General features: G+C 47.9%; 1 protein-coding gene across 2 annotated transcripts in view; it reads right to left on the bottom strand.

The window, feature by feature from the left end:
• The window catches only part of JARID2 (jumonji and AT-rich interaction domain containing 2), a 273,915-nt gene that overhangs the window by 130,820 nt on the left and 117,070 nt on the right, over positions 1-26,025 (bottom strand). For both annotated transcript variants that reach the window (XM_047101536.1, XM_047101538.1), the window contains exon 2: positions 17,380-17,515. In XM_047101536.1, coding sequence (XP_046957492.1) covers positions 17,380-17,515 — 136 coding nt within the window. The remainder of the gene's footprint in view (positions 1-17,379; positions 17,516-26,025) is intronic.

Here is a 26,025-nt window from a genome sequence, read left to right as displayed (position 1 = left end):
GCAGTGACGAAAGCAGTTCTATGAAACATGGACTCCTGTGGAGCTAACAAACAAAGACAAAGTGAAGAACAGCAGACAGTGACAACTTTGAAGCCAGGAGTACGTTGCCATATTGAAGTCAGGGATAATAGGAATACCATGACATTAATACCACAGGCAAAAGGATTCTCAAAAGGCTCAAAACGCTAAAAGGCAGGTGAATAGAATAGGAACATGTTTTCACTCTGTCAGCATTGCCTGCATATACAACACACCATGAAGACAGCTAGAAGAAGGTTTCTGAGTTGAACTACACTGGCTATCTAAAAAACCTGCTGCCAAACAACAAGACAGAGCTTGAAGACAAAAGGGAAGCAACCACTACGTTCATCCTGTCTCTACAGCTATACATGTTAATACAGTAGCCTGTAGTCACATAAGACTTTTTTTTCTGTTTATTTTTGAGACAGACAGCTTGGGGGGGGGGGGGGAGAAGGTGGGGCAGAGAGTGAGGGAGACACAGAATCCAAAGCAGGCTCCAGGCTCTGAGCTGTCAGCACAGAGCCAGATGCGAAGCTCAGACTCATCAACCGTGAGATCATGACCTGAGCCACCCAGGTGCCCCCATACTTTTTTTAATGAACTAAAACTAATCGGACCAGCTAAGTATAAAGGACTCATGGCCTCCTAAGTGGCTACCATACACAATGAAGCAGACCCTGAGCACCCCATCATTGTGGAAACTTCTACAGGGCAGTGCTCACCTAGAAGCCGACCCTGAGCACCCCATCATTGTGGAAACTTCTACAGGGCAGTGCTCACCTACAGATTCTTCATGAATGTAGTCTCAAGACCCTTTCATCAAGTCTACAGATGGCAACAGTCCCTGGGTCTCTGTGCTGTCCTCTGCTAGAGCTCAGACCGATAAACAGGGCAAGTCAGACAGACGGGCACTTCTTTCCAGGCAGCAGGGTGAAAAAGGACAGGGGAGCAAACAGAGCAGCAAGGAAACAAACCCCCTTCAATCCTGCAGCAGATGGCCCCCTGGTGTCATCAGTCTAGCTTTCAGATGAGGGAAGGAGGGAAAACCACAGGTCAGACCCAGTCATAAAAAGCCACGAGCTTATTCAGTAAACTAAAAACTGCAGAGAAACCCTTAGCAAAGCAATTACCCCAAAAGATGATTTTTAAATCATCAAGGATTTTAGGCAATCCTGATGTAGCTTGAAAGTAAAAGGCCAGCAATCACCACTTAATACTCATGAACAAAGTGCCACATGAAATCGTTCTGAGTTAGACTCACATTTTGCTACCCTCAAGGCTAGGGGTACAAAGAAAAGTGTAAAAGAAAAAAAAAACCCACAAACAGTGGATTCTGGGCTCACTGCCTCGGTTCCTACATACACAAGGGATCCCCAGAAAGAAATAACCATTCATTCCTGTACGCAGGTGGGGGTTGAGGGATGGGGAAAAGCTTCATGTACCACATAAAGAAAACATGGTGGCCACAGAGGATGCCGGTCTTCTAGAGCTTTCTGCTCTCCCCCAAATTCTGCAAAAGCATCCCAATGTTTCCTAGAGAAGGATCTGGCAATTAAAAAGAACACCATGGTACACCAGGGTGGCTCAGTGCGTTAAGCAGCCAGCCCTTCATGTTGGTTCAGGTCATGATCTCTGGGCTCGGGAGACAAAGCCCTGCATAGGGCTCCATGCTGACAGCAAGGAGCCTGCTTGGGATTCTCTCTCCCTCCCTTTCCAGCCCTCCCCCACTCACTCAACTCTGTCAAAATAAATAAACAACAACAACCACACGCCAAAAAAAAAAAAAAAAAAAAAAAAAGAGGGGCACCTGAGTGGCTCAGTCAGTTAAGTATCCCCTTTCTGCTCAGGTCATGATCTGATGGTTCATGAGTTCCAGCCCCACATAGAGCTCACTGGTGTCGGCACTGAGCCCACTTCGGGTTCTCTGTTCCCCTCTCTCTGCCCCTCCCCCACTCGTGTTCTCTCTCTCTCTCTCTCTCTCTCTCTCTCTCCCTCCCTCCCTCCCTCCCTCTAAAATAAACATTTAAAAACAAGAAGGAACACCACCACAAACAGGCTTCATTATAAGCATCAGGCTATCACTCATCATGGAAACAAAACCAAACAGGACAAAGGGAGGTCTCAAGTGTCGTATTTGACATAAGAAACCCGCGAAGGGAGGATTGTTCATGGTCGTACCCAGTTACCTGTACAAACAGACCTATAATGACATCAGTGCTCATTACAACGTATCAAATTTTTTGACACATCCGATATTGCTTTAAGTGGCTACAATCCAGGAATTGTGGTCGAATGATTTGACAGATGGTGATGTGAATGGTTACATAACATAGTCTCTATGACTTCTAAAAAGCTGCTGCAAATATAGAAGCCCTAGAATTTTCCTTCCTTGACCCTCCCTTCAAGTTGCACGGCCAGGTTGATGGCCTCATGTAGCCACTTTCCCCTTCTACCTCCCTCCAAGCCTCTCCCCTCCAGCCCAGCTGGCAACAGGTCCTTCTTCTTCCATACCAGCTCAGAAACCTCAGAGAGGACAGAATGGAGACTGCTGTGCACTGCTCGGGTCACCCCCCCCCCCAAGACACCAACCCCTGCTACTGCTATTGGGGCAGGTTTTCCCGACACCACTAAGGAATGCCCTACTGGGGAAAACTAGGGTTCGCTTCCTTCTAGCTCAGTCGGAGTTTCTGCTCTCCAACGCCTAGGGTGAGGTCTAATTGTAGGATGATGGCGTCCAGACCCAGGGAATGGGGCAAACAGATTTTAATACAGTCCCTGAAGTGTGCTCTTTTATGACACAGCTACAGTTTTTATGGGAAGTAGTTAGGTAATGTGTATCTAGAACCTCGATCACAATTACCCTTTGAATGCTCACTTCCTGCCAGATACTAAGGACTTTAAATAAATCATCTCATTAATCCTAAGAATATTGCCTCTGAGAAAGAAATTACTACTCCATTTACAGAGCTGGGGAACAAGAGCCAAACAGAACGGCCACCTCGTGTGTGTTAGTTCTCTTCACTCTTGGTGGGGCCGTGAGGTCACCCTTTCAGGGATGACAGCATGAGCCTCCCTGCCAATGTCCCCAAGTGGAGGTGGAGGGCAGTGGTCTACGGGGGCCCAGAACTGGCAGGAGGCTGAATGCCCCGCAGTTTCCCCCAGGAAGCCTCTAGATCCCTCAGTGTCCACAGCTCCAGGGCCCTGAGCTCAGACCACAGGTGCGGGTTTTGTTTTACAGAAGAGAGCTTCCTTGAGGATGCAACATATAGATGCCCCGAGCTCTCTGTCCCCGCCCCCTCCCCCCACCAGTCAATTCCTCAGACTGAGAGCACTCTGGAGCTCGGTAATTTTTCACAAAGGGGCTAAGAAATTGGAGGAGAAGGTCTGAGGAGTCGGCCAGCCGGAAGGCCGGTATCCTCCCCATCCACTACCAAGAGCAGCCACTTGATGGCAATCTTAACCTATTCCCTTGGAATTCTTCCATAAAGAGCGACCCCAGGAGGGTAAGAGCAACAGAGAATGGGCTGCAGAATGTGGACAGTGCTAGAAAAGGCATCACTGCCTGGCCAGAGTAGGCAGAGGCAGAGGCATAGAAGGATGGATCGAGAAAGCACGCCAACACGCTCCCCTGGGTTATTCTCCTGTCCCCAGACTTCTCTGGGGCCCTGGGTAGAAGCGACTGTACAGGTTTCTGTAGTCAGACAACTCAGGAAGACGGAAATTTCTCAGGCCCCATGACACAAGCACATCGGGCTTTCCATCAACAGATTGAAGTGCGAGGCAGACAGATGGTAACAAACAGGGTAATAAATCAACAGCAAACTCCTGCTTCTGATCTCAGCACCTTGCCCCCTGAAACCACAGAAAAAAAATAAAGCCAAATAATGAAAAAAAGGGCAACTTTCCCTCATTGGGGTGTTACACCTGTTGAATGAAGCAGCCCAGCACTTTTCTTATTTAAATTGTAGATGAGGGGTAAAAAATTAAAAGCTATGTGCTTCTACCTTGGAGAGAAAAGGCTCTCCAAGAAAAAAAAAGGGGGGGGGGAGGGTTGGAATACCTTGCAAATTACATTCACCGCATACTTCTATTTTCAGTGGCAGTAAGATTAACATCAAGATGGTGGGAGGAGGGTCATTGTGATCAGAAAACAGTCCGTTGTCTTAACACGGAGGTTTCCCCCCACACAGTTCAACCTGGCCCTTTGTGACGGCTTCGTAACTCTTGGCTTCTCGATTTATAAGAAGAGTTCAGGCAGAGAGTGGAGAGTTTGCCAATATTTTCCTCCGAGGGATTCAGAAAGTGCCAGCTGAGAGCCTTCCAACTCACCCTTTAAAACTCTGTAACACTTTCCAACTGAGTAAACTGGAAAGGCCCTTTTCAAATAACACTAGTCTGAAGTTGGGTAACTGCTGAGTGAGGACAGGGTAAAGCCACTCCGGTACAGGATAAGCAATTTGCGGTGCAGATCCCTCTAGAGATCACCAAGCCTTCCTTCGTGCCCAAACAATACACGTGTGTGGTTTCCACTGCTGGGGCACCTGCCCTACTTAGGTCTGCAGAGGATTCGCTGACCTTCTATACCATCACTTCCGGAAGGGGAAGCGCACGGTTTCAAAAAGGCAGAGAGTCAGAGTCCTTCCTGAATACCCCAATCCCGTCAGAAGGAAGGGATCGGAATTAAGACAGGTGAAGGTTTCCAAAGTGAGACCTTGAGCTGCCTTCGTGCATCAGAAGGCAACAAAAATCGTTCAGAGCCATGGAAAACTGGAAGGAAGACTCAACCACGTGGGGCAGCACCAGAAGCTGGCAGGGGACTCCCAGGCACAGATGTCTTTCCCGGTCACCCACCAAGACCAGGTGCCACGCATGATCAGGATACCCACCCACCTGCCAAAGGGAAACACGGACCCAGTTGCAGGAGTGACCGGAAAGACACTGGCGGGGCGGGTCCCCAGGAAGAGGCCAGATGTGCGCAAAGAGCTGAAACCATTAGATCCAAAGCAGGAACGAGCCCACGACACTAGTGAAAGGTCAGCAAATTGTAGAGAGGAGGAACGGGGCCCCAGGAGCTCTGAAGCTCCAGAAAGAACAGCTCTCCTTGCAGAACACAGGGCAGCATGGCTGACACATTGGCGACTCTGCTCCTTAAAAGGCAGGTCTAAGGTTATAAAATGGCTCATGTTTCCCTCCTGGGCCCCAGACCTCCTCGTAGGAGAGACCTACACTGTTTTATGATCTTTTAGAAAGAAAATCATGAGGAAGCGAATTTCGGGACTCTGCAGAAGCACCCTAAAGCCTACAGAGAAAGCTAGAAGGATACAGGTGATTTGGCAGGTGAGATTGAGTAACAGGTTGTAAATTAAGGGATTTATGGGGTGCAGGCTAATTTCCCCCAAAACATACCCAGTTATCACCCTTCTGGGTTTAAAGATACTCCATACAGGACACTGAACATTTAACGTAGCTCAAGTGGGAACACGTTTTTTTCCAAAAACTAGGTAAAAGGTCCTCTAAATGTGGGGGAAAATGGGATCTGAGAAAGTCCCAAGCAAAACCAAATCACACTAGTGCATCGTGGTAGATCCGACAGGAATCAAAGCCCCCATCACAGAACTTGAATCACAGAACCCATCACCCATCACAGAACTTGAATCAGGAATCAGCACAGATGGAGACAACACAGGAGGCCTACATCTACGGGCAGGAGGAGGTGATACACAGGACTGTTTACAAGAGCGTAGACAGATAAACTCCATGCCTGGATAAGTGGCCTCTGGCCGAGGGGAGCGCTATCTGGGGACCCCACAGGCACCTCCCTTTCTGTACATGTTGATAAGTAAAACTGGTTGGTACGTATTGCCGTAAATTACACTTACGGCATAGAAAAAGAAACTGAATCCGTGCATAAAGTACAAATGAGGGGCGCCTGGGTGGCTCAGTTAAGCATCCGACTCTGGATTTCGGTTCAGTTCATGAATGTGAGACCCCTACTGGGCTCTGCACGGACAGCACTGAGCCCGCTCTCTCCCTCTCTGCCCCTTCCCCGCTCTCTCTCAAAATACATAAACTTTAAAATGTATACATACAAATCAAATAAATTCATGTATGACAAAGAAGATTCTTCAACCTCAAATAATGTCATGATTTCTCCCAAGCTGACACCGAGACATCCATCCAGGGCCATCTTGATGGGCTTTGAGCCTGGAGCCTGCTTCAGATTCTGTCTCCCTCTCTCTCTGCTCCTCCCCCACTAGCATGTGATCTCCGCTCCCCCCCACCCCCAAAATACACATTAAAAAAAATTTTTTTTAAATAAAAAAATAAAAACCGAAGATTAATTGCATCCAACTGGGAGGAACAAGAACTTCTCCAAGCTCAAACCAGTTCTTAGGGGTTCCTGACATACCAGGATATCCCTCTAGTACCTCAACACAAAAGGAAACATGTTGCAGCTTAAAATGGAAATTAACTGCATCTAAAATTAAAACGCAATGAAATTGGCACCACCTCAAAGTTCTACCCACGTACTAGCATTGGTGCTGTTTGCCACCTCACCCCACTCCCCCAACTCCTAGGTTGAAGACTTAACACCCAGTGTGACTGTGTTTGGGCAGAGCTTGTGAGAAGGTGAGAAAAGTAAAGGAGGTCACGATTCGGGGAGGCACTGATCTGACGGGGCTAGTGTCCTCCTAAGAGGAGGAAGAGACACCCGTACACTCTCCCCCCCACCGTCAGCCTGGTGAGGACGTGGCCAGTACCCTGGATCCGGACATCCAGCCTCCAGCGTCCAGAACAACGAGAAACACACTTGCGTTGTTTCAACCACCCCACCCAGTCTACAGTACATTGTCACGGCAGCCCGAGCTGACTAATACAGACTTCTGCCACAGCCACAAGAAAATGAACACAAGTGAGCAATCCTCCCGTGCCATCACCCTATGTTTCTGCACCCTCAAGGCCATGGGACAACTCACGGGCCGTGGACAAGAATCCCTCTAACCGAAAACACACGTATTTGGCAGAGAAGGGGTATGGCCCTATGGATGCCTCTTTAGCTTGCCTTTGGAGGAAAGCCAGGTCTGGAACCCCTATTCCAGAACTTCTTGAATTCTATCACCAAGGCCAAGATTTCTTAACACTCGCAGAATGGCACTACCGGAAAGAGGGGACACCGAACGGGAGAAGCAGAAGAGCTGTTCAAAAGGCCAGTGTGGTCTGGACTTGCACACAGCTGAGAACCAAAACTTTAATGCCGGTTCAAGACAGAGAATCTGTCTGGGGCACCTGGGGGGCTCAGTCAGTTAACCGTCCAACTTCAGCTCAGGTCATGATCTCGCGGTTTAGGAGTTTGAGCCCCACCTCGGGCTCTCTGCTCTCAGCACAGAACCTGCTTCAGATCCTCTGCTCCCCTCTCTCTCTCTGCTCCTTCTCTGTTTGTGCCCAGTCTCTCACTCCAAGAAATAAAAACATTTAAATAAATTTAAAAAAAAATCTGGCCCACGAATGCCACCACGAGCCGGTGAAGATCATTTGTGACCATGTTCAGTTGTAGGGCTCTTATTCGTGCCCCCAAGCCAGGGCTTCTAAGAGTTGCATGCTGGACACACGTGAGCCACTGGCTTTGGGGACCCTTCAAGTCTTCAGACACTCTCAGGCATCTGGTACATTCTGGGGAAACACCATAAACCCACATATCATCACAAGAGCTTGTGAAAAAAAAAAAAAAATCAAGACAGCCATGGTAACAAACCTCAAATGACCGCATACTTTAAAAGAAGTCAAATGAACTGGAAAGGGAGGGAGCAACATTTCTGGCCTGGTGGGAAAGCCCTGGGTCTACACTGGAGCACTGGTCACGTGGGTATATGAGCTTTTTTAAATACATCGAACTGGGGGCGCCTGGGTGGCTCAGTCGGTTGAGCGTCTGACTTTGGCTCAGGTCATGATCTCACCGTCCGTGAGTCGGAGCCCTGTGTGGGGCTCTGTGCTGACAGCTCAGAGCCTGGAGCCTGCTTCGGATTCTGAGTCTCCCTCTCTCTCTGCCCCTCCCCACTCACACTTTGTCTCACTCTGTTTCTCAAAAATAAATAAATGTAAAAAAAAAATTTTTTTTAAATAAATACATCGAACTGTATGAGTAAGACGTGTGATTTCACGCGGCGTATACTTTTCCTCAAAAAATAAAGTGGGGGGGACGGAGCGGTATGCAAGACTGGAGTCCAGTTCTGGGGTCAAGTCCTGATTCGCTATGCAGTCTTGTACAAGCTGTGGAACACTGGAGACCCTCTACACAAACCCACAGAACCGGACAGTAATAGGCTGCAATAAAGTTACAAGATTAGAAGCAGTAACTTATTTCTTAAAAGCCTCATTTTAGGGGCACCTGTGTGGCTCAGTTGGTTGGACGTCTGACTTTGGCTCACGGTCTCATGGCTCGGGGGTTTGAGCCCCGCATCAGGCTCTGTACTGACAGTGCGGAGCCGGCTTGGGATTCTCTCCCTCCCCTTCTCTCTCTGCCCCTCCCCTGATCTCTCAGCCTCTCAAAACAAACAAAGAAAAGCCCAATTTTAATTTAAACTTCCAAGCAACATATCTCATACCTGAATAGGCATTCCGCAAATGTGGTTAAGAAAGAGTACAAGGGTGATCCAATTCCAGGAATCTTTACGATAAGACCAGGGTATCACAAGTATGAATATGCATTTTGGGGACAGGGAAACCAGCGTGGGCTGTGATCCAGGGCCATAGGTGTGTACATTTCCAGAATAAAACCCAGAGTCACATGTGGGACACTCAAGCCCTAAGCCGACAGGAGCATATCCACGGCAGAGGGTGCTGGAGGAGGAGTGGGAATGGCCAGCGGGCAGAGAGCTGTCTGCACACGGGTCCACGCTCCACACGCGCTACGGAGAACCCAGGCATGCAGACAGCAGCAGTGAATGGTGACGGAGCTTTTCTCTCGTGGACTTTCCGTCTGTCGTGGGGAGAGCACTTACCACTAGCAAACAACAAGAATACAATGTCCTGCAGACAGAAATTCTATGCAGAGAAATATTACGAGGCAAAAAAGCAAAAGGGTATCCAACAAAGTTTCAAGAAGATGTTCAAGAAGGATGCTCCGGTTCAAACCTCCAGGTTTGAGCAGGAACCTGAAATTCACGCAGGGATCAAGCACACAGTTATCTAAAGGGAACTAGAAGGAGCAGAAAGCACAAGAATTCTGGTGGGTTTGAACAGCGAGGAGGCCAAATTAGGGGGGACAGTGGTAAGGAGACCTGACAGATACCGTGGCCCCCATCAGCTCATCATGCTAAGAGGCAGGGAGACGCTGCAGGAACAGAGCATCGCTAATCTGCATTTATAAATGACTGTTCTGGCCACCTCCTGGTGGGGTAAAAAGGCAGAGGCTGAGGGGGCATAGGGATCCCAGCCCAAGCTGGAGGTTACAGACTAGGGGGCAGTAGTGCAAATGCAGTTTTGGAACAGGTTTTGCTAAGGGGCAGAATGCAAAGTGTGGGAAAATCGGAGAAATACAGCTAATTCCAAGGTTTAGGCCAAAGTAACCAGAAGAACGGAATTGGCGTTTACGGACCAGGGGAAGACAGGCAGAGCAGAGGACAGGTGGTGGAGACAGAGTTGGCTTAGGGACCCCTCATGTTCATAAGGCCTTCCCAAGAAATCAGAGTGGAGAAGGCAAGTAGGCAAGTGGAGTTTAGGACAGGGTCAATCATGTCAAATGCTGCCATGGGGGTAAACAAGGCGCTGACCAGAAACTCGGTCAACGGACTTGGCAACTGAGGTCATTATTAAGCCTTAGTCGTGGCCTCATTCTAAGGGTTCAAAGGAATACGAAAGGGGAAAGGATATTAACAAGAATATAAATAGTAGAGGGAGACAGACTGCTTAGACATTTTCTACCAGGAACACTGCAATGAAGAGATGAATAGCAGGAGGGAGATAACAAGACCGATGGAGGGATTATTTTATTATGAGCGAAACTACAACATGTTTTGTTTACTGATGGCAATCGTCCAGCACAGAAGTAAATACGGAAGAGGGAGATCTTCCAGACTGACGCCCTTGGAGAGATGAGAAAAGGACCGCAGCAGATTTCTGCCCTTGTGCCCTCAGGACCTCTCAACGCTGGGCTTTTTTTTTTTTTTTTTTTTAATTTTTTTTTTCAACGTTTATTTATTTTTGGGACAGAGAGAGACAGAGCATGAATGGGCGAGGGGCAGAGAGAGAGGGAGACACAGAATCGGAAACAGGCTCCAGGCTCTGGGCCATCAGCCCAGAGCCCGACGCGGGGCTCGAACTCACGGACCGCGAGATCGTGACCTGGCTGAAGTCGGACGCTTAACCGACTGCGCCACCCAGGCACCCCAACGCTGGGCTTCTTAAGAACGGAGACCAGCAGAGAGAACAACCACCCCCATAACTACATACCACCGCCCACCCCATCCTAGGCCCTTCCTCTTAAAACAGCCCAAGATGTGATGAGGATGACAGAATCTGGGACAGAGCTGACAGAGGAGGCAGGCTGACAGAAATGGGGGGGCAAGGGGCCCCCTGCACAAAGTGACAGGAAAGGAGAGCAACTTGAATTCCATGTTATTACTCACAAAACCACCTACATTCTAGACTCCATTAAGTATCAACCAGTAGGAGCTCTATCAAGAAATGTCCCATGTGCATCACACTCAGGTCTTACAGCGACTACACCACAGCCACAGAGAAAGACATCAAGCCCCCCCCCTTTTTTTTAATATTTTTGAGAGAGAGAGAGTGAGAGAGACAGACAGACACAGAATCCGAAATAGGCTCCAGGCTCTGAGCTGTCAGCACAGAGCCCGATGCAGGGCTAGAACTCACGAACTCCAAGATCATGACTTGAGCTGAAGTTGGATACTTAACACATTGAGCCACCCAGGGGCCCCTCAAGCCCCCCCCCCCCCCTTTTTTTTTTGTGAAGTTTATTTTCAGATCAAGAGAAAGAGAACGTGAGCGAGCGAGGTAGGGGCAGAGAGAGAGAGAGAGAGAGAGAGAGAGAGAGAGACAGGGAGAGACAATCCCAAGCAGCCTCAGTGCCATCAGTGGGGAGCCCAACGCGGGACTTGAACTCAAGAACCAGGGGATCATGACGTGAGCGGAACCCAAGAGTCAGACACTTAACCCACCGAGCCACCCATGAGCCACTCAAGCCTTTTCAACTCTACCATTTGCAAGAATAAAACGTAGCTTTTATTTTTCTAACAAAGAATAAATTTGTTGTCAGTGAAGTGTATTTACCCTTCCTGTCGCCCCGCTTCTTTTACTTGGGAGTGTCCGCTCCTACATCGGGGGAGACAAGTAAGAAAAGTCTCCAAGGTTGATGTGTTCCAGAAACCCAAACCCTCAGCAGCTGCCGGGGGGCAGCCTGGTGGTCCCCACAGCTTACAGAGGACTGGCACTTACACATCGGCATTTCCATTTGGACAAAGCAGTGGGATAATCCACTTTCTTTTTCGTCTTTTTTAATTCTTTTTAATATTTTTGAGAGAGAGGGAGAGAGAGAGAGAGAGAGAGAGAGAGAGAGAGAGAGAGAGAGAGAGAGAGAGAAAGCACAAGGAGGGGAGGGGCAGAGACAGAGACCTAGAATCTGAAGACAGGCTCCAGGGTCCGAGCTGTCAGCACAGAGCCTGACCCCTGGGCTCGAACTCACGAACTGGGAGATCATGACCCAAGGCGAAGTCGGAGGCTCAACACACTGAGCCACCCAGGAGCCCCTAAGCCACTTTCTTCAGGAGGAAAACAACAAGACGGTCTTTCCTGTTGAAGTGGGGCCCATCCTTAGAATAGCTAGATGTGAACGCTTGGGGGACAAAGCAGAAAGGAGAAGTGTCCCCCCACACCCCCCTCGCCGGCCCTCTGTTGATGAAGACAACCATTCGACTGTGACACATGACAGTGTTTTCAACAGAGCTGTGTAAATAAACTGCCATTCATGGGACAATGTGCTTGGATTTTTCATTTTGAGTCACAAGGCATTTTTATCTTATGCTGTGAACAATGAATTCGCAGGACTTGGGCCCGAGTTTCATTCCACAAACAAAACATCCGGAATCTTTAAGATGTTGATGAAGTCCAGGAGTGCCTGGGTGCCTCAGTCAGTTAAGGATCTGACTCTTGGTTTCGGCTCAGGTCATGATCTCACGGTTGGGGGTTTGGGAGTTTGAGCCCCGCGTGGGGCTCTGTACTGACAGCTCGAGCCTGGAACCTGTGGATTCATTCTCTCTCTCTCTCTCTCTCTCTCTCTCTCTCTCTCTCTCTCTCTCACCCTCCCCCCGACTGTGCACACGCATGCGTGTGCTCTCTCCTCTCAAAAATAAACATTAAAAAAGATTTTGAAGGAGTCCAAACTTCTTCTCCTTAAGGGGGAAACAAAACAAAACAAAAACAGGTGTGTGGGGAGTTCTGTGTCTGCACTTCCAACTTCAGCTCCTCCCTACAAATTGGCAGTTGTTGCCAGAAAGGCCTCTTGTCATGTGAGGACAGGACAGTATGGAGAGAGTCAACCTGGTGGTTCAACAGCAGTATTAAGAATCCAAATCCCGGGGCGCCTGGGTGGCGCAGTCGGTTAAGCATCCGACTTCAGCCAGGTCACGATCTCGCGGTCCGTGAGTTCGAGCCCCGCGTCAGGCTCTGGGCTGATGGCTCAGAGCCTGGAGCCTGTTTCCGATTCTGTGTCTCCTTCTCTCTCTGCCCCTCCCCCGTTCATGCTCTGTCTCTCTCTGTCCCAAAAATAAATAAAAGTTGAAAAAAAAAAATTAAAAAAAAAAAAAAAAAAAGAATCCAAATCCCTACCTCTAGGTGAATAAAATGAACGTACCTGTGCCCATCTTTTGATTCCCCCCCCCAATTATAAACTCTAATAAAGACCACAAATATGCCCATGTTCATACTTCTCCTGCCCCCCACCCCCCACCTTGGAGGTCTCCTTCCCAGTAAAAGATGTTACACGCTCTCCTTCGAAAGAAACAGCTATTAGGAAAAGTTTTTTAAAAGGTCTCCTACAAATTCTTAGTTTTTGGAATCCTATCTTTACAGAGGGTTCCAAAGTGACTTCTGTTTATCCAAGGGGTGGTTTGAAGTCAAGACACAGAAAGCCAAGCTTTAAAAGTCTGGCTGCCAAGGACCACTCGCGTAGATGGACGGCTAATCCACCCTCGTGTATCACTTCCTCATCTACAAGAACGGTCTGTTCTGAAGACTAAATTCATGAAATACAGAGCAAGTGCTAGCACAGTACGGCTCAACGTACGGATTACCCATCACGACCGCAGTCAGGTTCTAAGAAAAAGGATCCAGGTTCCCTTAAATCTACTCAAGGTTCTTTGGCTGGCCAGAGGGCTTTTGCTGGATCTCAGATGACATTTATAGGAAGCAAATGAAACTCAAATACAGCTAATAGCTCCCCTCTCTTACTGTGTAATTATCTGTACTCATTTGTGCAGCATGTTATTATTTAAATGTCCCTAATTTCAGCCCCAGCGGGCCAAGGGCCCTCAAAGAGTGGCCGAGGCCTCAGCCTCCGCCAGCCCTTCCCCATGCTTTTGTTCATTTATAACAGCCAGAAGAAGTGGCATTATCTACAGCAGGAAGCAGATAGAAGGTTCTCACAATCAGCAAAAATCGGAGTACCGCCTCTCCTACGCCCAGCTATAAAACCAACACGCCACAAGGAGGGCTTCAGTTCCTACACAGACAATCCGCGAGGCCGTTCAAGACTCATGTTCACTCCTGCTAGGATGGATGGATGGATAAATAAATGGATAAAAAAAAAAAGGAAAAAGAAATATTCCTGGTTACTTTAGAACTGCAGACATAATAAAGGTTGATGGCAAACATGGATTTTAGGACATAAAATGTGAGGTCTCCCTACAATCTTGTGCCTGCTTGGGTTATTACTACTGCACTAGACCCACAGAAACAGGGTAGCATAACTCAGCCGCTTGGGAGCTGCCGCTGTCTGTGTGCAGTTAACAGACGCCAGACCCCACCCACCTCACAAGGGGGGGCGGGGCAAAGAAGGAGGTGCTGGTTCAGCGTTCTAGCACGCCAAGGGTTTGGCGAAGTGACGTCAACCCGTTCTCCAATTAGATAACAGTACCGCAAGCCTATTCTATTTGTGAACACAAAATATTACTTGAACGTGGAATTTTCCCCAGTAACTCCGGTGAGACCGATAACCCAGAAACATCTCTGAAAAGTGATCCAGTGAAAATTAAGATGTGTTTTCAATACCGCCGTTAAAAAGATACGGTGTCCTTTTCATCTGTCTTCCAAAGTACTGGATTCAAAAGCTCCGCGGATGGAGTTGTAATTCCAATTCTGCTACCGCATTGCAGACAGCCGTGTCACCTTAGAGAAGTCACCACCACACAGAGCACTCACAAAGCCCCACAAGGACATTCTGGTCACCTCACAGATGACAAGAGCAGGGGTCTCGGAGGTAGGTCAGTACCCAAGGTCCCCCGCTGCAAAGCATGAAAAGGGGGAGGCGGCGGCACAGGGGCAGCAGTTAGCCCTCCCGCCAAACTGGGCACAGGAACCTGCTCTGATCCTTGTCTCATCACTTTCCTTGCCCGTGTCCTAACAAGGGCTCTGTACGGGGCAGCTTCAAAGCCCTACCGCCAGACAAATTTCTCTGACAATTAACACTGGACCGATGGAGTTCAGTTTTTACAAGAGAAATCTCAAAAGGTTAGATAACTCACCAAAACAAAACACCAAAAAACAAACATGCACCTTGCAGGGCTGTGAAAACCTACTCCCCTACTAACCTATTTTCATCTGCCCCCAGGGCAGAACCCCAAGACAGCGTGCGGTGCACAGCTTAAGACGAGGTCATCATTCTACCATGCCGAGTATGCACGAGGAGTACGAAGCAACCATTCAAACAGGGGACATGCTCACAGGCACACACATGCGTGCACACACGGAACACTGCTTGCAATCATCCTACCACCAACCTCAGCTGCCAAAAAAGTCTGGGACGCTCTCCATGTTTTCTGCTTTCTCTGCACCATGCCCCCTAGGAGAGCACGGCTGAGGTTTGAGGACCTACAGAGAAAGAGCTGCTGGTCTCCCAAGCTCTCTGGGACGCCCCCAAAGACAAAGCACAATTCAACCTGTTGGCTGCCCTTAAGAAAATTATTCTTGAAACACAGAGTCGTTTTTACTCAGAACAGCTATGGAAATCCAAGGTACAGAACGACAAAAACGTGGACTCGGACCATTGGCTCCACTGACACCAACAAGAAGTGGAAACCGGCCTATTCACAGCAATTTCACCACCGAGAGAGAGAGAGAGAGAGAGAGAGAGAGAGAGAGAGAGAGAGAGAGAGGCGCGCAGGCAGGCCTTGGGGTCTTGGTGCTTAAACAAGAAAACAACAAGTCCGTCTTTATCAGCAGGAAATACGAACTACTACAACAAAAGCCTCTTTTTGTTGTTGAACGAATTCTTATACTAGTTTCATAAAGTCTTCAACGATCCCAAGAACACGGTCTTTGCCACTTTTCTCAGAACCTCTTCCTCAGCACCGTCAAGCCCTTGACAAGGGCGGTAGAAAACGAGAGCTTCGTGTGGTCAGCTAGCTGGCAGGGCAGGTTCCCTCTTAAAAGAACAAAAGGTAAAGTTCGTCACCTAAATTCCACCTTGATTTAATCCTGGACACCCGGCTAACTTGTCCGAAAAGCTGATTTTTTCTCCGTTGGGTTTTTTTCTGTTAACAGATTCCAAAACCACGAAGGCATCTCCCTCCTAAATAGCAGAACGAGAGCACGCCTGATCACAACAGTAAGAACTACACCCCCAGCAGCTAGCGCTCTACTGTAACTCCAGGACTCAGGGACATTCTCCCCCCCCCCCCCCATCACCCGCCCCCCACCCGCCCCGGATAAAAAACGTAAAGCAAATCACCATCTTCACTGTGAAGCCGAGAACACGAATGATCACATCACATCACACGTGGCTCCAGATTCTATACCTGTGACAACACATTCTACAACTTACCTTCTACCTTTTGATTCAAAAACAAAAGCCGGGGGGGGGGGGGGCCTTCCCACGCATGTTGGCTCAGACTTCAGGGGCTTCTGGTTTCAAGTCACACAGTACTAGAAGCAGACAGGGACAGACAGGGGGGTGGGGGCAGTGACAGGGAGGGCATCGTCTCCGAAAGCACTGCCATGGCTCTGTGCAAACAGAGTGGCAACAGGTCCCGCCTGTAAGCACTGGTTCCAAGAAGGGGCTCCCAGACAACCCACCGTACAACTAAGCAGAATGGAAAGAAACTGGAGGCCCTAAGTGAACCTGTCACCCTGCACCCTGGCATGCTGCCAAATACCCTCCAAATGCCTCTATTACCCCATGACCAGAGCAAAGACTCTGAAACAGAACAATCCCCTCTTCCTTATCTGCTTGCTCCAAGCAGGTACAAACCAGAACACGATCGATTCATTCACATTTCTCTGTAATTCTGAAGGACGAACAAAGTTGGACAGAGCCTGGGATGTCACCACGACCACATCCCCTGCAACGAAACACAGACTGTGACCAGAAGCTCGGTTATGATCATCGGAGGGTTCCAATTCCACCGTGCTAACCCTGTTCCAAAGAGAGACATCAGAATAAACTCGGGGAAGAGCAAGTTTCCCTCCAGGCTTCAAGGATCCACCTGGTAATCATACAGGTGCACTTCCACAGGCTCGGGCATTCTATGCCACCGTATACCAGCCTCCACATAACAACCTGCCCGGCCTGATCAACAAGGAAGCAGGTACTTAGGAGGCTATGAGCCAGAGAGCAGGAAAGGTAGGAGGCAAATGGTATATCTAAGCTGCTTCCTATACAATCAGGGGAGAAGAACCAGCAGACAGTAGGGAGGTATCCACAGGAGACAATCTAGGACTGCCCTCAGTTGCGGGAATCAGCACTTTAAACCTTACAAACCTTCTCACTGGTTCCCTAAGACGATCAGGGGAGAACCGCCCCACATCGCAGCAAAGTAGAAAGGCAGAGATCCACAGAAACACCTGTTAAGACAGACTCTACGTTCGACCCAGGACCTAGTAGAAATCCGATCACAGCCCTGGTCTTATCTACAGGGACCAGACTAATTAAGGCACCCTGCAAATTATATTACACAGCATATAAAGGAGCATAAAAGAAATGAATCTATAAACCCAGTAGGATGTCCAAAATAACTGCCAAGAGGGGCCTAGCCCGAGAAGCACAAGCCGCCCAGATCACATCCAATTCAGAAACAAGGCCGTGCCCGAAGACATCATCCAATTCCAACAAGACAGTCGACTCACCATTCACGGTCTTCAGGCTCCCAGCAATGCCTTCCCCGTGCTGCCTCTTCTGAGCATTCTTGAACTCCTTCAGAGACAGATAGAGGACTTTCCGCACCACCCTTTCTTCTGACCATGGAATCCCATCACTGTCATCCTGCAGAAACGGGAAAGAGAGAAGGGAAAGCACTTAACGCAAGAAGCAAGTAAATATGAAGAATCAAAAGAAACGTTAAAGAAAATTCCGAAGTATCAGAGCGAGATGCACTTCCAGGGGATCACGTCATCCTGTGGTAATGGTTCATTCAGCACGACCTTCCTGATGTCTGGAGAGTCCCCAGAAAAGCTAACCCACGGACCATAAAAGGGGGTGGAAAGACGACCACCAGCTCGCCTCCTTTACAAACCTTTACGCCCACATACCCTCATTAACCAACAATACTCAAGTTCTATATTCCTGGCAACATTTTGAAACAGGAGTTCGTACCCCCGAAAGCACAGGCGTAATGAACCACTGTACTGGAGTGTCTGAGGAATTCTGGGACGTGTGCTGCCTCGCACATATGCGCCGCACTCTTTTAGGAACTGCTGCCGTTGGCACTGGGGGCTAGGGGGTTGGTGCTGCCTTCAAAGAATTTACAATTCGGTCAGAAGAAGTGAAAATGGATCTGTACTGACCTCTTAAGGAAATGAGCCCTGAATGAGAGAGACAGAGCACAGCAGAAAAGGGCAATGGATCCTGGTGGAGCAGAGAACTGGGAGGCAGGGGCAGGAGGTTTGGGAAGGGGTGACGTAAAGAAAACAAAAAGAAGAAGAAGAAATACACACAGGTTAATAACAGGTCTTGAAGGTCTAATTAGCGTGGCTCCCTTAGGTCTGTGGTATCAGATGCAATGCAAGTTCTGGAGAGGAACAGAACAAGAGAAGGCCAGGTTGGGCGGGTTGGGGGTGGGGAAAATCCCAACAACCAGCAGCCAGGCCAGAGACCATCCGAGCCATTCCAGTAGTGGCCACAGAAAAACAGAGGACAATCCAGAAGCGCCAAGAGGAGGAGGGGAGGGCGCCAACCAGCAGGGAGACCAGAAGCTACATCTGGAAACACGGAGATGGTGGGTACCAGGACGAAGTGGAGGCAATGGTCTCAGGGAACCAGCAAGAAGGTCTGTAAGGCTCAAAGCGCCAATTCCCACGGCTAAGGACAGTCCTAGATTCTCTCCTATGGATACCTGCCTACCGTCCGCTAATCGAAGAAGTCCTTATATTCACATACTTGCTTCAAAAGACTTAAGCATTTGATAATAGTTCAACTTAGAGAACGAAGGATCGGAGCTTCTCAGATCCTTCGGGCCTTAGGAGATCAAGGCAAATATCAATGCCCTGGGTAAATGCAGGAAGGCGAATCTTGGATACTTCGGGTTCCTTTTGCTCTAACGGAAGACCTCAAGAGTCAAGCCGGCTCTGTTGTCCTCCTGCATGTCCGACAGAACTGGTTTCTCCTCCCGTAAAAGCTCCCTGGGACTAGGTAAGGCAGCCAGATGACCGGAGGTCTTTTCCAGCTCTTAAACTCCTAAATTCTGCGTCAACACAAACTACATCTTAGAAATCCAACCACACAGAGACTCTAAGCCCTAAATAACTTGAAGCTGCACTCTGGTTAAGCTTCCCGGATTTTCCCAGAAAGAGAGCCATCCTCCGTCTTCCGTACTAAGGGGAAAGAGAGCCCTGGGAAAGAAGAGCTGGGATTTCCACCTGCCCCACGACACCCTTCATGCCTGCCCATCTGCCAACTGAGATTTCCGGTAGCTCCAGAGGAAGGAGGCACATCCTGTCTTCCTGGCCGTGTTCCCTGAGAGGCAGGAGAGCTCTACTAAACCAGACCAGGGTGGTGGGGGGGTCGAGGTTCGAACCCAAGGGCTGAAAGAAGCCAGTGCATTGCCTCAGAAGCCCATGGAATTTCTCCACTGCTACTGCGAACAAGTCGCTCTCTACCTTCCAATTTACACGGTTAACAAACAGAAAAATGAAGCACCTGACCAGACCCCGTTTGCAAAGCCCAAATAACCAATCTGAGTAAAAAAGAGGCAGAGGACTGACCCATACGACGCACAAAAGGCACAAAAGAAAAAGAATTTGCTGTTCCACCGGCTCCTCTAGCTCCTCTAGCTGATCCGTTGCAACTGGGATGATAAACTTTAACTCCTCCTCAAGTTCAACACCGTGCGGCTGCAATCTCATCGTTTCTCAGCAGCCAGGTAAGGCGGCCTGGCAGAATTCTCTTCTTCATGCTCGGAGTCCTATTCTCATGTAACGCCGATGTGATTACAGACTATTATTTCCTCACACCCACAGTTTGTAAGTGATAAAACCCCCAAATAGCTTCCAATGCAAAAATGCCTGCAATGATTTACTGCATCGTGTTCAGACTGGTGGCTTCGTTCTGACTTCGGGCCTCCACACAAGAGAATTATACCCCTACAACTAGTGTCTAATTAAAACATAAACCATGGGAGATGAAACCGCCCGCAAAGGAAGATGCATTTAAGGTTCACTTACTGACAAAAGACGCTTCATGAAACCTATAAAGTACTTTAACTACAGGAGAAGCAAATCCATGACCCAGATTATGGGGTTTCAAATTCTAGACATTAAAAAAAAAAAAAAAAAGGCAAACTTTTTTTTTGGAAACACAAGAGTTCTTTTATATAATGTACCGTGCTGGTCAAACCTGGTCACCTCCCTCGGTGTTGAAGCGAGACACAATAAGGTAATAAGGGATTCTGTTCTGTTCCCAAAAGCTCAATGAGGAGGTCATAATTCAGAAATTAAAACTCAGGCTGCTTTTCACAGCTGCGGGGTCATGATGAGTCACCCTATCCTAAGCCAGGAGAGGCTGGCACTCCCCCTTCGTGGAGGTGCCTGACACAGAAAGCTCAAGTGTAGCCTTCACCCAATGAGGGGGCAACACAGGGCTGAATGCCCAAGTTGAAGGTCACAGAAAGTCTACAAGAAGGTACCTCGGGTCCTTAACGGTCACTCAGAACAGTCCAGTACGGAGTGCTCTACGAAACAGCCTGACAGAACGATCATGAACACTTCTCTAAGAGTTTATGGCTTTTTTATTCCCCCCCCTTCAATAGTCATTTAAGCAATTTCATCAGCCATTTAAACAATGGCGGCATGGGGTAAATCCTGTTCACTATGTATATATATCCCAGCCCCTAGGACAAGCCTGCTAGAGTAAGAGCTCGATAAACCTTTCTGGAAACATAAGACTCAAGTGCAAGCTCGCTTCCCACTAGGTTTACCCACATATGGCCTGCCTGTCCCTAACCTTACGAACATCCAGGGCATTTTAAGTAGAGTGCATAAAATCTCTATTGTTTTCTTAATGTAAATTACAGCTACCCCCATAAAACAGTCCCCACAGTGCTAATCCAAAAGGGCTGGCTACCCTTCTCTCCCTCCCTCCCTCCCTCCCTCCCTCCCTCTCTCAGCAGTAAACCTGCCAACATACCAGAGCCCTCCTATTCAATCCACCTAGTTCCCTACAAGAAAATGGCACCCATCTGGAAATCCACGTGGCCTCATAGGGCCCAAACCTAATGACCCTGTCAGAGTCCCGTACCTTGAGCTAAATACTGACTAATTCCTTCAACAAAACACTTAATTCTCTCCAGCTCCAGCTGCACAGGCTCCCCCCACTTCCGCTCTATCACTCAGGACTCTCCCATTCTGTTCCCCCTCCCACCCGCTATATTCAATTATACATTCCCAAATCACAATTTTCAAATCAACTGATATTCCACTCATGCCTCCGAGTTGACAATTCCAAATAATCCCCTCCGACCTTCCCTAGACACCTTCAGGCCACGTGGCTCTCTGGGCAGATGGAATCACGGAAGATTGGACAGTGTGGCACTGAACAGAGAGAGATCCTTTCCTGGATTCCTTTGGGATGCTCCCCTAAAACCAAGTATCTAGTCCCTTCTGGTTTACTGGTCAGCTTAATAAAAGACGACAGAGAGAGGCTGTAGCCACTGTCAGGAGTCCAGTGGCTTTATTCTGATACAAATTCGGTCACCCAGAGTGTATCAGTTTTTTTAAGTTTTTATTTGAGAGAGAGAGCAAGAGAGTGAGCGCACACACGAGCAGGAGAGGAGCAGAGAAAGAGAGGGATAGAGAGAATCCTAAGCAGGTTCCACGCCGTCGTCATGAAGCCCAATGTGGGGCTGGAACTCACGAACCATGAAATCAGACCAGAGCTGAAACCAAGAGTCGGATGCTTAACCAACTGAGCTACCCAGGCACCTCCCGAGTGTGTCAAGTTCTTTTTCTGAATTTCCTTAAAGATTTTTTTAACCTCTTGCCATTGGGGTGTCATTAAGACCTGAGTTTTTACATTTCACCCCATTATTGGGGAAGCACCATTCAAGCCCCCAAACAACCAAACATACCACCTTCCCTCGGTCCCATCCCCTAATTCCTTAACCTGTAGTTCCCCAACCACAAAACAAAATGCTCTGCAAATACTGCTATAAATAAGAATATCTGGGTCTCCTGACCCAATTTGAAGAAGAAAAAGAACAACAACAACAAATCACAAGGATCTAGATTCACTTTACTATTCTGACTACTAAAAGTCACTTTCTTCAGCAAATGGAAAATTGAGCATTAAGGCTTTATGAAGTAAAAGTGAAAAAAAATGCAGAAGTAACAGGGATTTCTTATCACTTGAAAAATCTCTGCCATTCTTTGAAATAACTGGAGAATCTCTCATCAAAAATGGCAGTTGGTCAGGAATTAAACTTGAAATGCTTATGGTCATCATCTTTTATTGAAGGAAAAAAAAAAAAAAACCACAGCATAACCCGTAACGGCTCCAAGTGTCGTAATAAGACACGTGAGAGGGGCGCCTGGGTGGCGCAGTCGGTTAAGCGTCCGACTTCAGCCAGGTCACGATCTCGCGATCCGGGAGTTCGAGCCCCGCGTCAGGCTCTGGGCTGATGGCTCAGAGCCTGGAGCCTGTTTCCGATTCTGTGTCTCCCTCTCTCTCTGCCCCTCCCCCGTTCATGCTCTGTCTCTCTCTGTCCCCAAAATAAACGTTGAAAAAAAAAATTAAAAAAAAAAAAAAAAAGACACGTGAGAACATGGGAGCACCAGCCTAGTGCATGAAGACCCCACACTTGTGGGGGACGGCATCACCTGACAATATCCCAAAGCTCACATCCAGGTTGAAGATTTGCAAAGCCTGCTACCACCTCCTTTTAGTTTAAAATGGGTGGGAAAGGAAGACATCACAAATATCTTAAAAAAAAAAAAAAAAAGAGGTGAGTTTCAATGTCTTGCCCAAAAGGTCACACAGCTGGAGAGAAACGAGAGCTGCCATGTGAGGTCAACTGGTCCACGCCAGAGGGCAGGTGCCCAAAGCAAAGTTTCAAAACTCAGTAATTCAATCTCAGGGAGAAAACGTCAAACATGTAACTCCCAATGACTCCTAATCGGTAGTAACATTAAGATTACTCATTTCAAGAAGTGAATGTAAATGTTATATGAAAAAACAATCTATGAGCAGCTCTAGCTGGAGGCCGGTAAAAGAACAGGAAGGGGAGGGATTATTACTTACTGGTCTCTACAAATACCTCAGTTCTAAGGTCATCTCTCAAGGCATCCTTATGCAATCTGTCCAGGTCTGACTGGTAGTTACAGCTTTAAATCCTGGTCATCTTGACTTAGGAGAAGGGAAGACGAAGATGGAAATGCATGGGCTAGAGGGAAACATTTCGGGTTTTTAAAAACCTTTTCTAGCCATTACAATTATTTTAAAAACGAAATAGGACCCATCCAATGGGAGGTACTTCATTTCCTATCACTTGTGAGCAAACTGAGTAAGAAGAGATTTAAGCATCACAGATAGAGTGACCAAGTAATTTATCATCCCAACCAAGGACATCGTAAATAATGATACAGGAACAACTGGTGGAAACGGGGGCACAGGTCAACCAACCAATTATACTAGGTCCCTTCCAGGAGGTAGGAAGCAATGAGGCAATGAGGTCTAACAGCAGAGATCACTTTGAACCACATCACCAAATAAAAATAACGCCAACTAGGAATGCAGGGTGATACACACCTGTGTTTCAAACGGACATCCAGAACCTCCCACCAAGGTTTTAAAGGTCAGCCTGCTGGGGGGGGAGAAATCCCTAAGGACAGGCACCATTAAAGATGGTGTTACATTCCACAGAAATCACTCCTGCTTCTACAGGGAGGGGGCACAGGAAGTCAACTGTTCCTCATGGTAAGTAGCATGGGGGAGGGGGGACGGATTGGGAGGGAAGAGAATGTTCACATTCACAGGTAGGAAGACCTTCAAACACGAAACCTCCATGGTATATAAGCTTATACAAGTGCTAAGACAGGATTCGTGTTTGGATGACAGGAGCTACTGGAAGACTTAACCAACACCACCTCCCCGTGTACATATCCTATCTCTATCCACCTGGTCCAGGCTTGGGAATGGAGGGATTTGTGACTTTCCAGCCCTTTTTAAATGAAAATGAAGTGATAGAACACCCTGGGTGGCTCAGTCAGTTGAGTCCGTGAGGCCCCTGGGCTCTTCATTCTGGCCCGGGTCAGGATCTCAAGGTTCCCAAGTTGAGCCCTACACCGGGCTCTGTGTAGAGAACGTGGACCCTGCTGGAGATTCTCTCTCTCCCTCTCTGCCCCTTCGCTGCTCACACTGTCTCTTCCCCCCTTCCCCCCCCCCCCACCCTTCCTCCCTCTCAAAATAAGTAAACATTAAACATTAAAAGAAAGAGAGAGAGAGAGAGAGAGAGAGAGAGACGCAACTGGGTGGCCCAGTCGGTTAAGCATCTGTCTGACTCTGACTTCGGCTCAGCTCATGATCTCTGGGTTCGGGAGTTCAAGCACCAGATCAGGCTTTCTGCTGTTGGCACAGAGCCCGCTTCGGATCTGGATGCCCCCCCCCACCTCTGCCCCACCCTGTTCAAACTCTCCCTCAAAAATAAACATGAAAAATAAATTAATAAAATAAAAAATGAAACTGCAGTGCACAATGCCCAATTCCAATACTCCCCCCTCCCCCCTAAGTTGTATTAACAAGAACTAAACACTTCATGGGGGGGGGGAGGGAGGAGGAAGAGGGAGGAATCTGACAAATACACAGAGCCAAACAATAAGGAGGCAAAATCTGAAAGACCGGGTTGGTGAGGGAGGGGAGGAGGAAGAACTGATGGCATCGTCTTTCCTTTTTCCATGGAGAAGGACTGGAAACCTATCCACAAATGCCTTTTCTTCTCAGAAGCAGCTCTGCATATACCTGCTGGTAAGTCGCCCTACTTAACACAATTTGTTGTTGTCTGAAATGCCAGCCTCTTCTATCAACAGTTTGGGAAGAGAACAATGAAAGCATCCCCCCTCCAAAAAAAGGTGGGGGGGGGAGTGTTGTTGACTTCTTGGCACGGATCCAACATAAACAAGGATTTATGAAGCCAAAAATAAGTAAGAGAAAATACTGAAGAAAACTGTGAGCGGTAGAACTTAGGCTAAAACTAACATTTCTTCCCTTTTAACAAAAGGCGTTTTCTCCGTTACAGACTCTCGCAAATCCATTCGATGCCGATCCACTTTCTGTCAATTCCATGAACTGGATCACCTATCAATATTCAAAACAGCAAAGAAAGATCAGGGGAATATTCACATCTAGAAAGACAAGTGGCCAGGAAACCACGGACTTCCTGAACTCGTGAAAGATGTTGCTCCGCCGTGACTTTAAATGAAAAGCACTTCCAGCAGCAAATTTTCTCCGAGAGACACGCTTCCTGGGATAAAGCAAACAGCCTAAAAATGCTTATGCAAGGAAGAGTTTTACTTCTTCCAAACTCCCATTAAATAATGTGTACTTATCTTTGATTACCGCCTATTTATATAAAAAAAAAAAAGAAGCCACAGCTGAAATTGGATTAAGAACTTCTGCTCAAAACGATTTATTGCATAACACAACTCTGACAGCCTGATTCTCCGGCCACCAACTGAGCCTTTATAAAAATCTGCTGGGCAGCTGCCAAGTCAGCTCTTTTGCGTCTGAGCATGTCAGACATTGCTGTTGTCAAGGCAGCAACAGCATGGGCTGCAACATCCCCACGTTCATGGTTAAACGGCACAGCCAGGGAACAGCACAGAGGGCCAGCAACACAGGGTTCCACCTTCCTGCAGCCCTTCCTCTGACAGTCTGGGGTCTTGACAACATCAAAAAGGCCCAAGATCTACAGCAGGGTTATCTCCAAGAATCCAGCAGGAATCTGGGTTGACCATCTTCGGTGTAGGGAGTGGGGAAAGAAAAGAAAATCAAGTTACAAGGAAATACTTGACCAGGGTCTTTGGAAAGACCCATCAGAATGCATCAGCAGTGGGGACGGGGACTCCACAAGTACGTCATTTGGGAATACGTTCTTAACAAGCAGGTTCCCAAAAGACTCCTAACAGATTTGGATTTTTTCCATCATTAAAGACTTCCTATCTGAAGAATACATTCCCCCCCCCCCAACAAAATTTTCCCCAAATGGCATATTCTAAACCTGCACTAACCAAATGGCCATGTGGCTATTTACAATTAATTAAAAACGATACTCCAAGTTGCACTAGACA

The sequence above is a fragment of the Lynx rufus genome, unplaced genomic scaffold, assembly GCF_022079265.1.
Source record: "Lynx rufus isolate CCGP_SWC_20201006 ecotype Redwood Valley unplaced genomic scaffold, mLynRuf1.p SCAF_6, whole genome shotgun sequence".
Lineage (NCBI taxonomy): Eukaryota > Metazoa > Chordata > Mammalia > Carnivora > Felidae > Lynx > Lynx rufus.
Note: the sequence above shows the minus strand (reverse complement) of the source record. Positions and strands in the feature narration are given on the sequence as shown.